At 42.9% G+C, this 13,500-nt stretch overlaps 1 protein-coding gene across 3 annotated transcripts in view; it reads left to right on the top strand.

The window, feature by feature from the left end:
• Positions 1–6,002: 6,002 nt before the first annotated feature.
• Lias (lipoic acid synthetase) overlaps positions 6,003–13,500 on the top strand; it is a 20,018-nt gene continuing 12,520 nt past the window's right edge. Inside the window, exons 1-6 of one of the 3 annotated variants that reach the window (XM_004642639.2) lie at positions 6,017–6,155; positions 7,442–7,614; positions 9,495–9,588; positions 11,205–11,285; positions 12,178–12,334; positions 12,410–12,467. In XM_004642639.2, the coding sequence (XP_004642696.1) occupies positions 6,111–6,155; positions 7,442–7,614; positions 9,495–9,588; positions 11,205–11,285; positions 12,178–12,334; positions 12,410–12,467 (608 nt within the window). In that variant the 5' untranslated portion in view covers positions 6,017–6,110. Of the gene's footprint in view, positions 6,156–7,441; positions 7,615–9,494; positions 9,589–11,204; positions 11,290–12,177; positions 12,335–12,409; positions 12,468–13,500 lie in introns of those variants that run through there. The other 2 variants (XM_023702812.1, XM_012517250.2) reach the window with 2 other exon arrangements.

Raw genomic sequence — 13,500 nt, forward strand, 5'->3', positions numbered from 1 at the left:
AAAAAAGCTAAGTGTACCAAGATGGGAGGGAACAAGGAGTGAATGCCATTCTTTTTCATAGGGTGATCAATTAATCTCCACTGCCTATACACCTGAAAGAAACACATCAGCCACAATTCAAAAATACTTTCAGAGGAAGACAGCTCAGAGGCCAGGTACTGAGGGCCACAAAGGTCAGTTCAGCTCTACAGGGGCATTCAGTGATGAGTTGCTGCCCAGAATTTGCTAGGCCTGGGTTTATTTCACAACACTGCCACAAAAACTCTTTTTCACCCAGAATTGTATTTGAAGCCTTCCAAACCTTATTTCAAAGCAGAATTTAAAAACCCATCAGTTTTTTTTTTCCGGAACTGGGTACTGAACTCAGGCCCTTGTGTTTGCCAGGCAAGCACTTATTCCACTGAGCCATCTCCCCGGCCCCTCATCAGTTTTGATATAGCTAGTTGACACACTTGAATCAAGTTCTAAGATCCTTTTCTACTGTTATCTCCTTAATGTCAGAACAAAGTAATGACTGCCCACTTGCCTTTCCTGACTGAAAGGTATCAGTGTAGTACCTGAGGTCTGGAAATCACTCTTGCCAAGCTAAAGGATATGGAAGTGTATGGCTGAGGCACAGGACAAGAGATCTTGAACTCCAACAGCCACATGCTTATCCTAAACTAAAGCTAACTGTATTTTTCAGCCCACACTGAGGTGGTGACACTGTTCCACTTCTCAGCTCTTTTTCCTCAAGTGACCAGGACATGCCTGCTTCACCTGTTCATTCCATCTTCAGGATCTCCAGTTTTACGCTCACACCACTGGTGTTGTTACTGGTACCACATTCCTCTTACCTGAAGTATTCTTGCTATCATTTAAGAAACCAGGTGCAGGATAGTTGTTCCCATGAAGAAAAGCTAGGACACATCTGTTCCTTCAAAAGCACATGAGGGGGTCGTGAGATGGCTCAGTGGTCTAAAGCACCTACTTGGAACAAGCTTGGCAAAACACAGGGACCTGGGTTCAATCCCCCAGCACCACATGCCAGCCAGCCCCGCCCCCTGGTGGGCTAAACTGGCCACACCCACACCCACACAAATAAATATTTTTTTTAAAAAAGCACATGAGAGCATTCCATAAGCAGTGTACTTGCAGGTAGTTTGAAAGGATCAAGAACAAGTCCCAAATCTATTTAATAAAGATCTTTTATTGTCTCATTAAAATATCAGATTAGCTTTACAATCCAGAAGCTTGTTTCTGCGGCTGGATTAACTGCAAAAAAGAAATGCAAACATCTGTAAATCTCTATCAGCACCCTTGCCCTGCAAAGTTCCATTCTTTCTTTTTTGGTGCCAAGAAGTAATCTTGGGGCCTTGCTTACACTTGCCAGGCAGGTACTGTGTCACTGATCCACATACCCAGCCCAGTATCATTCTAAAGGGTTCAACATAAAGATTGTAATTTACTGGTTCACAGTAAACCATAAGCACAGTAATATATGTCAATTCTATCTTCTACTTTGCAAAATTTACTGTTCCAGAAAGCAATTCTCAGGGCCGGGGAGATGGCTCTGTAGAATAAGCACTTTCCTGGCAAGCACAAGGGCCTGAGTTCAATCCCCGGTTTCACAAAAATACATACATACATACATACATACATACATAAATAAATAAAATTCAGAAAGCAATTCTCTATGCCATTTCAACTACAATTTAAGACCCATCTAAAGCAGTAACAAAACCCAGAAGCACCGAAACACCTACCTCTTGGATCTTACTCATCTGGCTGCTGAACTGTTCCCTTTTCAGAAACATAGATACCATCCAAAAATTTTCTGATATCCTTGTTTTTGACTGTTGTGGCTTGCTGAATCAAAGCAGCTATAATAGAAAAACCAACTCAATGATTTCAACATCATACTATACTGTTTAATCATTAGAATGTACTATTCTTAAAACACTAGGTCTATCTGTCCTGCTCTTGACTATGGTAAGTGACTGGCCTGTCCTACCTAGGGTCTTGAACGTACTGTGATGTTCACGAGCTAACAAAACTGCCTAGGAGACCTATTTCTCAGAATACACCACTGACCTCAAGTGACAGTTGCCTGTATTTGGTTATGTAGTAGAACTGATCTCAGAATCACTGAACTGGTTTTCCTCAAAAGAACCCAAAGCCTTCACACTGACTGCATTTCCAGTCCATACTGAGACAGTCTCATGCAGTCATTCCTTTGCCCAGAAGGGCTCAAAAATGCCATTCTCCTGCCTCAGCCTCCTAGAGTGTGGGGATTATAGGAACACAACACCACATCCAGCTTCAGGATAGCTTTTTAAAAAGCTAATCAAAAAAAATTTCCCCCCCGGAACCGGGGATTGAATTCAGGCTCTTGCGCTTGCCAGGGAAGCGCCTATTCCACTGAGCCATCTTTCCAGCCCCTAAGCTAATCACATTAAATGAATAAAATACCAAATATTCAAACACAAGATTTAGAACAAATTTTGTAAGTAAAATTAGACACAGTAAGCATACAAACCTGAATTTGAAACAAGCTCAATGTCATTTCCTTCAAGGATTAGTTCATCTTTCTGGGCTTGAGATACTGAGCAAGCAACACCTAAAAAATAGAATTAAAAAAATATATATATAATAGTATTAACAGTGTCAAATCAGATCTTAAAACCAAACCCGCCAGGCATAGTGGTGCACACCTGTAATCCTAGCTCCTGAAGTTCATGCAGGAGGATTGCTGCAGGTTCAAGGCAAGCCTGGGGTGCAAAGTGAGTTCAAGGCCAGTTTGAACTGCATAGCGAAACCCTGTCTCAAAGAAACAAGCCACCTTAAATTCTAGTGCTCATTTCATTCCATGATTGATTTTTTTTTTTTTTTGGTGGGGGTTGGGGGGCTGGCTCAGGCTACCGTTAAGGGCAGGTCTGGTAAGGCACTGGTGGAGCTGGGGATTGACCTATGGTCAGTCCCCTATGCCTGACTGGGTTTGCCAGAGCAGGTGCTTAAATAACTGAGCTAACCCCTAAACTCCGATTTCATCCCATGAAACAAACTCTTGAATTTCTGGCTACACAGGGCATGGCTTATCCTACCTGGCCAAGTTTTGTGTTCCAGCTAGAATCAATCAGTTCGAGTGGTCAGAGACTCAGCAATGCAATTATGCAGAGTATAATTTAGTCGTATCAAGTCCTTTCTGTGGTACATATTTAATACCACTCAAAAGGTTTTTTTTACCTATAGGTTGTCACGAAACGTTGCTGACCAGTTGTTTCCTAAAGCTTTATTGCCCACTATATATTTAGCAAGCACTATCTTAAGTATTATGAACCTAAACACAATCCTGAGTTTGTTATTTTTTGTGGCACCGGGGACTGAACTCAGGACCCTGTGCTTGCCAGGCAAGCGCTTATTCTACTGAGCTATCTCCCCAACCCCCTTCTGGGCTCTTAAGCACTATTCAAAAACTTCTGGAAGATTTAACTTTTTACAACATTAGGGACTAAAGCCAGGGCCTCTGCACTCACTATATCCCTAACCCTTTTTTAAATTTTGAGATTAGGTGTTGCTACATTGCTCAGACTGTGTTTGAACTTGTAATCCTGCCTTTAGCCACTTACATGTTTTCATCATTAAAAAATTCATTAAAACAAAAAAGTTATGTGAGACGGACACTAATTAGCTTGATTTGATCTTTCCACAAATGCATATATAAATCAAGGCATCCCACTGTGACCTGCCAGTATACACAATTATTCATGGCAATCCTCCTGCCTCAGACTCCTCAGTGCTGGGACTATATAAGTGTGCACCATCATGCCCAACACAATGGCAAAGCCTTTGTTCAACCCCTAATATCCCCCTTCCCAAAAACACTACCATATTCTGTAAGCTCATTCAACATGTAACCCTCTTTAGGAAAAAAAGATATAAACCTTACCCAGGGGGCCAGGGGGAGAGCTCAGTAGAATAAGCACTTGCCTGACAAGCGCAAGGGCCTGAGTTCAATCCCCAGTTCCGCAAAAACAGCAACAACAAAAACCTTACCCAGCATTGAGAGATGAGTGTAACCAAGAAACAATAAATATGGTTTTAGCTATAACTAACCCAAACCACCAGCTTTCAAAAGATTCAAGGAAAAATTTCTGGACACTATCAGAAGGATGCACGTACCTGCCCTCATACGAACTCGGCGAATGTATTTTTCACCCAAGAAATTCCGAATTTCAACGAGAGACCCATTCTCCTGAATAACAACGTTGATGGGGAAGTGAGCATACACAGACCTCATCTTGTAACGGAAGCCCTGTGAGATAAACAAATTTTGGGCAATGCTGAGAAATTTCTAAAGAAATCCAGTTTCAACACTCAGTAGACGTAATTTTGCAACTTAAAACATAACAGCTTTCATACAGTCCTCCTTATCAAGGTCTCCAACCACTGTCCACCGTACCAAACCTCTCACAGTAAACGTTTTTATTATTTGCGTGACAGGAACACTGTCTCCTGACAGTAAAGATCCTTACAGAAACATAGCACAGCAACTGCTCAAAGTGCACCCCGTGTTCTGCAGTTCTACCAGTTTTTATTAAATAACAAACGCAACAAATAAACCTGAAATTAACCCTGAACTTTATGTTAACTGCATCCATCTGATCTATTCAATCACTTAATGTGGAAGACAGGGATGCCTAGTCAAGTTCAGAGTTCACAGATCTCACCAAACTATACTTTTCAACAGCAGACATTTATGTCCTGTACAAAAATTTAACTGGGAATCTCCTCCCAAAGGATTAAAAGCCAGGCTGATAGGTCGCTTACCAGTGTAACCCCCTTGATCATGTTCTGTACATGGCTACAGATCGTGCGGACAGTTGCCAACTCCTTTCTGTTTCCCCACCATTTGTCAACTCGGAGCTATAATAGAACAAAAGATTTAGAAAAGTTTTTTCTTAAAGAAAGCAAAAATACCACCTGTTTCTAATTTGTAACTATTTCCTACCAGTAGTATAACCTAGACTGAAAATTTGCTCTTCTAATTTTACTAAAACACAACTAGCTACACTTTTGGATGCAAAGTTTTAAAGGCAAAACATCCAGCTTTGGTTGATACATTCTCAAGATAACCAAATTTGGCACTCTTATAAGTATCTTCCAAATTCAAAAGGCCCCCCAAACTCACCCTCTTCTTTTTCTTCCCAAGGAGACTGAGTTCCACATTGATGTGGTTGAAGTCCCTCCGGAGGGTTCCTCTGGGGCCCTTCACAATAACTGTGCGTCCTTTCAGAGTGATGTCGACTAGAACAGGGAACGAAATTCGTGAGATCACTCAACAAAACTTAGAATACGAAGAGTTCAGAGAAAAAACAGCACGCCTCTTACCATTTTCTGGAATGTCGACTGTCTGATTGCTAAGAATGGTCTTCATTCTGAAACAAACACACTTGGGATAAGTAAGGTCGGAACAGAGGGCCTATTCCGCCAGACGAGATCGCACCCCACCGCAGACTGCCAAGCCGGCGATCCGAACAATGTTAACAGGACCAAGGCCAGGAGCGCCTGCTGCGCTTCTGGGCCTGGAATGGGTAGCCCGACAACGGGTGTCATGAAGCCCAGTGGACTAACTCGGGTCCAACCCTTGAAGTTCCAACAGGCGCGCTGTCCCGGGAACACTGGGGGGCAGGGTAGGCCTAAAACGCCTGAACTGGACTCAAATATCCGCGTCGCCAGATCCATACGGCGCTCAACGCACTGGGAGACAAATATGACAAGGACTCCAAGCGTCAGGGCCATGCCGCTGGCTTTCCCAGAGCGGATGGCTGGAGATTCCCAGACCCCACAAATGCACAGAAACCTCCTCACCTTGCTGGAGATGCGGCAAAGAGAGAACGTCTTTCGTCATCACGTTCTTGTAGCCTGTAAGGAGCCTGCGTATTACGTCATGAGTACGCGACTCCCACAAGGCTAAAGCAGAAGATCGCAGAGTAGCTCCATTTGGCTCTTTGTCATAAACTGAGCGACGGGGTTTTTTTTTTTTGTTTTTTTTTCCGTGCTATCTTTTGTTTTTGCGGGGGGAATCAGTGATCTCATCATTCCTCGACCCTGCTAGGCCTAGCCAGGGGATGTCTCTACGCTATGGGAACGCAGCCCGCACCCTGGGGCCCCGGGTGAGCGGCCGGGCGAGAAGGGTGCAAGTATGAGGAGGGGTGGTTCGTTCTTTTCAAGGAAGGCCAGTGCTTCTTGAGCGTTGTAACCAGGCAGCGTTCTAAGTTTTTCTTCTGTGATTTAACATCCCGTGAAGTAGTCTCTGATACTGCTTTGTTTGAAGGGCTTTCTGGGCTGATGCTGAGGGGCTTTTGTTTTTAAGGGTTTGGTTTTCCTCTGCTTCGAGTGGTTGGTGTCGAATATTTATTTTAGCACACAGGAGTGAGCCCTCCAAGGAACGACTGTATCGAGTCCTTACTGTGTATTAGACAGCACCTTGACCCCTGAGAACGTGAGCCTGACCTCTAAGCTAACGCCATAGACGTTGGTAGCTATGCTCGCCAAGGTACAGCGCTGTATTGAGGGCCTGTCAGGTTCAATCCAGAAACAGCGTAACCTAGAAAAATAAAAATCAGGTTGAGTTTGGTTTTCCTCCTTCCAGGTTGGTCTCTCAGTCAATCTGTCTGTCTGTCTGTCTGTCTGTCTGTCTGTCTTCAATTCTTGAAACAAATCTAGCATTACCTCTCAGTTTTAACGCTTACACTTAGCCACACTAGAAATATTTACTGCCAGTTTCTTTTTAAGCATCTGTCTCAGGCCGGGTGTGGTGGTGCACGCCTGTGACCCCAGCTTTCAGGAGGATGAGGCAGGAGGATCGCTGTGAGTTCGAGGCCAGCCTGAACCCTGTTTCAAAAGGACAGTAAACATCTCTGTCTCAAGTAAAAAATAGAAGACATATCTGTGGCATTTTCTCCAGTTATTGCAGGTTAAGTGGTTAAGTTTATTCAAAAACTTGTAACACCTGTTATGAAGTGACTTAAATTAGATTGGTTCCAAAATCCAAAATAATTAACTCCTGTTCTTTAGCTTTGGTTATCTTTTTTGTTTATTTGTTTGTTTTATTGTTTTTGGCGGAACCGGGGATTGAACTCAGGCCCATGCGCTTGCCAGAGAAGCGTTTATTCCACTGAGCCATCTCCCCAGCCCTTGGTTATCTTTTTGAGACAGAGTCTCTGTAAGCAGTCCAGCCTAGCCTTGATCTCACAATGTAGTCCAGGCTGGCCTCCAATTCATAGCAGTCCCCCTGCCTCAGCCTTCCAAGTGCTGGGATTACATGTGTTCATTACAATGCGGGGCTTTAACGTGATTTCTGTCAATTTTTTTACTTGCCCTTTTAGGTATTATAAGGGTTAAAACTAAATTGTTCCTGGCCCCACTAAATGACTATCATAATGCATTCTCTTTTTAGATGTTTGGAAGATGTTTACACAGCCCACTCAGAACATTAACTTCCTTGTCAGATAAAAAAAAAGAATTTTTACAGAATGGGCCAGACTTTCAAGATTTTGTATCAGGTGATCTTGCAGACAAGAGCAACTGGGATGAATATAAAGGCAACTTAAAACGCCAGAAAGGAGAAAGGTAATTGAATTTTTTCTTCTTGTTTTTTTTAACCAGGAATTGAACTCAGGAGCTCAAGCTTGCCAAGGTAGGCACTATGCTGCTGAGCTATATCCCTGGCCCTGAAAATTTCTTTTGAGACAGAGTCATTATGTTGTCCAAACTGGCCTTGAGCTCGCTTATATACCCCTGGCTGGCCTTGAACTCACAATGATCTTGCTTCTGTCAACCAAGTGCTGGGATTATAGGAGTGTGCCACTATGCCTACCTAATTTCAAACTTGTTAAACTTAGCTAAAAGTCATTACAAAGAAGTGATAATGACCCAATAGGACAGGTGACTTGAAGTTATTGGAATTGGTTTTTTCCTGTAGCCTTTGGCAGTTTTTATCTTTCCTAAAATTGAACCATGAACAACTGTCTTCCCATTATCTACCCAGCCACTGATTCTTCAGAGACTGAAGGTTATCATCTCATTGTTAGTCTATTAGATTTTGATAATTTTTAAGTTATAAGTGGATACTATGATCTCACTTGTCGCTTCTCCAAATTTACATATGACCCATGGATACATAGCCTAAATTTTAAAAAATGGTGGGGATTTTGTGTAGAGGGAAAATAGTTTTGAGTAGTGTTCCACAACTTCCAGATCACAGGTGAATGGAGTCGAGGCTGTATAATCTCTGCTTCAAGTTGTAGATTTTTTTCCATTTAATAATAGCCATTAGCTGGCCATGGTGGTGCACACTTGTAATCTCAGCACTCAAGAGACCAAGGCAAGAGGCTCATTGTAAACTCAAGCTCATCCTGGACTACATATTGAGACCATGTCTCAAAAACAAACAAACAAACATTCCTGTGAAATCTACATTATAGAGAAAACAGCACCCTGTTGGTATCTCTTTTTAATCTGAATTAAAATGAGTGGGGCTGGTGAGATGGCTCAGTGGTCTTAAAGCACCTACTTAAAACAAGCTCAGCAAAGCACAGGGACCGCAGTTCAATCCCCCAGCACCACATGCCAGCCAGCCCCGCCCCCTGGTGGGCTGAGCTGGCCACACACACACACACACACACACATAAATACACACACACATAAATAAATTAAATTAAATTAAATTAAATTAAATTAAAAAAAATAAAATGAGTGTGATGGTAGATACCTGTAATCCCAGTAGGCCAAGCCAGGCCGCTCATGAGTTCATTATGTAGCCAGCCTGGGCTACATAATAAGATCCAGCTTCAACAACGATACACAAAAAAGTTAATCTGCATTAATATAATTCTTTTGGGAGTGTTTTTCATAGGGAATGAGATGTTCAAAGACTACTTTGTTAGAATGGTGCAGTTTGTACCTTTGTAAAAGGTAGATGTGAGTGGAGCGCCTTGCTCGCCTCCATCTCCAGTGCTCTCTCAAGCACTTGAGCAGGCACGAACACGAGTCTCCACTCTCCTGTGGCAGAAATCAGGAGTTAATCTAGGATTACGGATTAACTCCTGATTCAATGATTATTATAATCATTTCAAAGCTGTGATTATTTGTCAGCCTTTTTTTTTGTTCAGGGTCTCACTACACAGCCCCGACTCGTGGTAGTGAGCCTCCTGATTTCTGCTTCCCTAGTGCTGGGATTACAGGCACACGCCACCACACCTGGACTCTTGTCAGCTTATTTTTATTTATTTTTTTAAAAATTTTTTTAATTTTTATTTATTTATGTGTGTGTGTGTGTGTGACCAGCTCAGCCCACCAGGGGGCGGGGCTGGCTGGCATGTGGTGCTGGGGTATGGAACCGTGGTCCCTGTGCTTTGCTGAGCTTGTTCTAAGTAGGTGCTTTAGACCACTGAGCTGTCTCACCAGCCCTCAGCTTATTTTTAAAGACAGTTGTGTTTGGCTTTCCTTAGGTTAAGGCTACCTCCATGGCTAAAGACCGAGATTCCAGTGGGGAAAAATTACAATAAACTGAAAAATACATTGCGGAGTTTAAATCTCCATACGGTAAGTGCTCAGTGTTAACTATGTAGTGTTAATCTGAAACTATGTTTCCACATACTTGGTTTTTTGTTTCTTTGTTTCTATGTATTTGTAACAAAATTAATAAGTATATAAGTAACAGCAAGGAAAGTAAATAATGATTTAGATGATACATTATTCCCAGTAATTAAAAACACATTCACGGCCTAAGGATGCAGCTCAGTGAGGGCCTGGGTTCAATCCCCAGCTCTTCCTCCAAAAAGTGCACTTAAAATCATTTTACCAAGGCCAGTGAGATAGCTCAGCAGATTAACTGCCCACTTAGGCAAGCACCAGGGACCCCAGTTCCACATGCGCACCGGCTGCGCCCCCGGGCATGCTGAGCTGGCCACTGAGACCGAGCATGCAGGTGTGGGGGATCATACCGATAATCCCAGCACTAGGAAACCTGAAAACGAGGATCATTACAAAGTCTGAGCTGCATAGTAAGAAAATAATTTTTCTAAGCCAAATGTAGTGGTTTGAAAAATTCCAGCTATCAGGAGACTGAGGCAAGAAGATTGTAGGTTTGAGGCCACCCTGCACAACTTTGCAAAACTGTCTCAGAACAACAGAAAGGGCTGGGGATGTGGCTCAGTGGTTAGGTGCTCACACGCGCACACATACACCAAAGTGACTTCTACAATGTAAACAAAGCTGATTATATTTCTTAACATCATCAGATATTCCCTGAAACTTGGGAAGCAAGTGTTTTTTGTTAGTTCGAGGTCTTTGTGGATTTTTAACATGATCTTCCTGTGTAGTTCACACTGCCCTTGAACTCACTGTGCCTGACTGTTCTCAAACTCATGATCCTTCTTCCTGAGGATTCTGAGAGTGTGTGCACCTCCAGGCCTACTGTTAGAGTTTTTGTTTGTTTCAAGTTGAGGTCTTGCTATGTAGTACAGGCTGATCTCAAGCTTCTGGGCTCAAGTAATTACTTCAGCCTTTGCAGTAGCTGAGGCTGCAGGCATGGACCATCAAGCCTGGCCTGTTAATTTTATATTAGAATTAAGTGTCTGTCTGTTGGGAAGACTGTAAAATATGTTGTGCTTGGCATGGTGGCGCATGCCTGTAATCCTAGCTGTTCTGGAGGCTGAGGCAAGCGGATTCTGAGTTCAAGGCCAACCTGGACAACTTAGGAAGACTCTGTCTAAAAGTAGAATTTTTAAAGGGACTGGGTTTGCAGCTCAGCAGTGAAGAGCTTGTCTAGGTTGTTCAAGACCCAGAGTTCAATCTCCAGTACAAGAAAAAAAAAAACAAGTTGTAAACAATGCGTAGCTCAAAGTGTGTAATAATTATTCAGTTGGGACTGGTGAGATAGCTCAGCGGACTAAGTGCCTGCCTCGGCAAGCTCAGGGCCCATCCCTGGCACCACATGCTGCACTGGCCTTGCCCTCGGGTGCACTGAACTGGCCACTGAGACCAGGCGTGGTGGTGCATGTCTGTATTCCTAGTGCTGGGGAGGCTGAAAACAGGAGCATCACTGTGTGTCCAAGCTGCATAGTGAGACCCTCTACCAAAGACATAAAAATAAATAAAAATTGTTCATTTGGTCAGTATTTCCAACCTGACTTTATTCTGATCCCTTTTACTGACAGGTGTGTGAAGAAGCTCGATGTCCCAATATTGGAGAGTGTTGGGGAGGTGGCGAATATGCCACTGCCACAGCCACGATCATGGTAAAGCCAGCTCTGCCCCAGCTTTAGTGTAGAGATGGAATAGCTCCCCCACCTCCTCAAAATGTGCAGCGTGAATCACTGCTCTCAGGTCTTGTTACCAGTGAGCTTCTGAGATGTATAAGGAAATAATAGCTGACCAAATAATCTAACCTGTTGTGTATCACCTTCTTGAATCCATCTCTTATTGCTCCTCCCATGTGTCTGATAGTTAACTCTTTGCTGTCTTGAGCCACCTCTTCTATTTGCTTCTGGAAATATTCTTCCTGATAACTTCTGAGGTGTTTCTGTCTTACCTGTTTAATAAGAAGGGGCTGTGCCTCCCATTTAACTCTGACGTGAATCTGCACCTTGACCTTTGATTGGGAAGGGGAGGGAAAGAGGAGGTTAAAACAATGAAGATGTGTTCTCTATGTGCCCTGATCCCACGAAGGATGTAATCAGCGTGCACTACAGACACGGGCTAATGAAAACCTGGCTACTCCCTGAATAGATACAAGGAAGTCTTTATACATTATGAAGAGTAACAATACAAAAGATACCCTGATGCTCCCCTTCAACTTGAGAGCAAAACATTAGCATTATCTTCAAAGTCCCCTGTCTGTCCCCTAAATGTGTATTAGGATTCCATTTTTAAATGGAATTTTTAAATTTGGATTGTGTGTCCCTTCCTGGGGCTTAGCCACTCTCCTTTTCCCTAACACTGTTAATTCTAAATTTGTCATTTCGTTTCCTTTTTAGTTTTACATGTTTATACTTTTTAATGATATACTCTGTGCTACTCACGTTTTTATAAAGGGACCCAATCTGATCCTATTCTGTGCAGCTTACTTTCAGCATTATGTTCTGGAGGCTAACTTGCTGGCTGGCTGACTGATTCGAATCTCTGTTGTAGTTGATGGGTGACACCTGCACAAGAGGTTGCCGATTTTGTTCTGTGAAAACTGCAAGAAACCCACCCCCCCTGGACACCAGTGAGCCCTACAACACTGCAAAGGCCATTGCGGAGTGGGGCCTGGACTACGTTGTCTTGACATCTGTAGATCGAGATGGTTAGTGTGGCCTTCTGCCTGCCTTGGCTTTTCCTGTGTGGTGACATCACCTTGAGCATTGGGTTTTCTTTCTAGATGTACCTGATGGGGGAGCCGAGCACATTGCAAAGACTGTGGCACACTTGAAAGAAAGGTACTTGGTTTTGCATTTGTTTGTATACTTTAAGGACTTTTTGGACCCCTGGGATTTCAGTTTAAGATTTTCCTCTTAAAGCAGTGATTATTAACCTTGTGAAGGATTTCACCTTGCCAAGAATCTGCTGGAAAATCTCCAGAAAGAGCATATCTGTGCACAAATACAGTATTTGCAGAAAGCATTGAGTTCAGTGGTATGAATATATCCTTGGGCCATTGGTATATAGAGCCTCTTCCCTCGCCTTGTATTTGTGTAGTGATCTAAATGTGAGTGCTGTGCTTTGTTTTACTTTCCCCTCCCCTCCCCTGTCCAATGATTTCTCATTTTCCATTTATTATACTTCATTTTAAAAAATGTTTACAGGGGCAGGCCCCCATGGCTCAGTAGAATAAGTGCAAGGCCTGAGTTCAATCCCTGGATCAGCAAAAAAAAAAAAAAAAACCACAACCCATAAAAAAATGTTTACAACCCACTGACTTTTTTTTTTTTTTTTTAATGTATTTGGTATAAGGTCTCACTATGCAGCTCAAAGTCCTGTTGATCCTCTGTTTTCAGCCTCCCCAGCACTGGGATTACAGGCGTGCTAGTCCACTGAGCTATCTCTTCCACACTGACTTTCTTTCACAAGACACAATAGGTCTCAGCCTGCAGTGTTAAAACAATGAAGCCAGCATGGTGGGATACACCTGTAATCCTAGTTCTGAGGAGGCTGAGGCAAGGGGATCTCAATTTCCAGGCCAGTTTGAAAACCTTAGCTCGAAAAATAAAAGACTGGGGATGTAGCTCAGTGTAGAGCATTTGCCTGGCATGTGCAAGACTGGGTCGGATCCCAAACAGAGGTGAAGGATGTGCCCTTTCAGTATCTGCATTCATGAGAAGGTCTGTGTGTGGTCTTCTCTGTTTTCTTTTCTTTTTTTTTTTTTTTTTTTTTTTTTTTTTTGGTACTGGGAACCAAACTCAGGACCTTGCACTTATTCTATTTTCTCAGGGTTACTATTCTCTAGATACTTTGCCATTGGATTTGTGATAA

Source organism: Octodon degus, unplaced genomic scaffold (assembly GCF_000260255.1).
Source record: "Octodon degus isolate 3935 unplaced genomic scaffold, OctDeg1.0 scaffold00158, whole genome shotgun sequence".
Classification (NCBI taxonomy): domain Eukaryota; kingdom Metazoa; phylum Chordata; class Mammalia; order Rodentia; family Octodontidae; genus Octodon; species Octodon degus.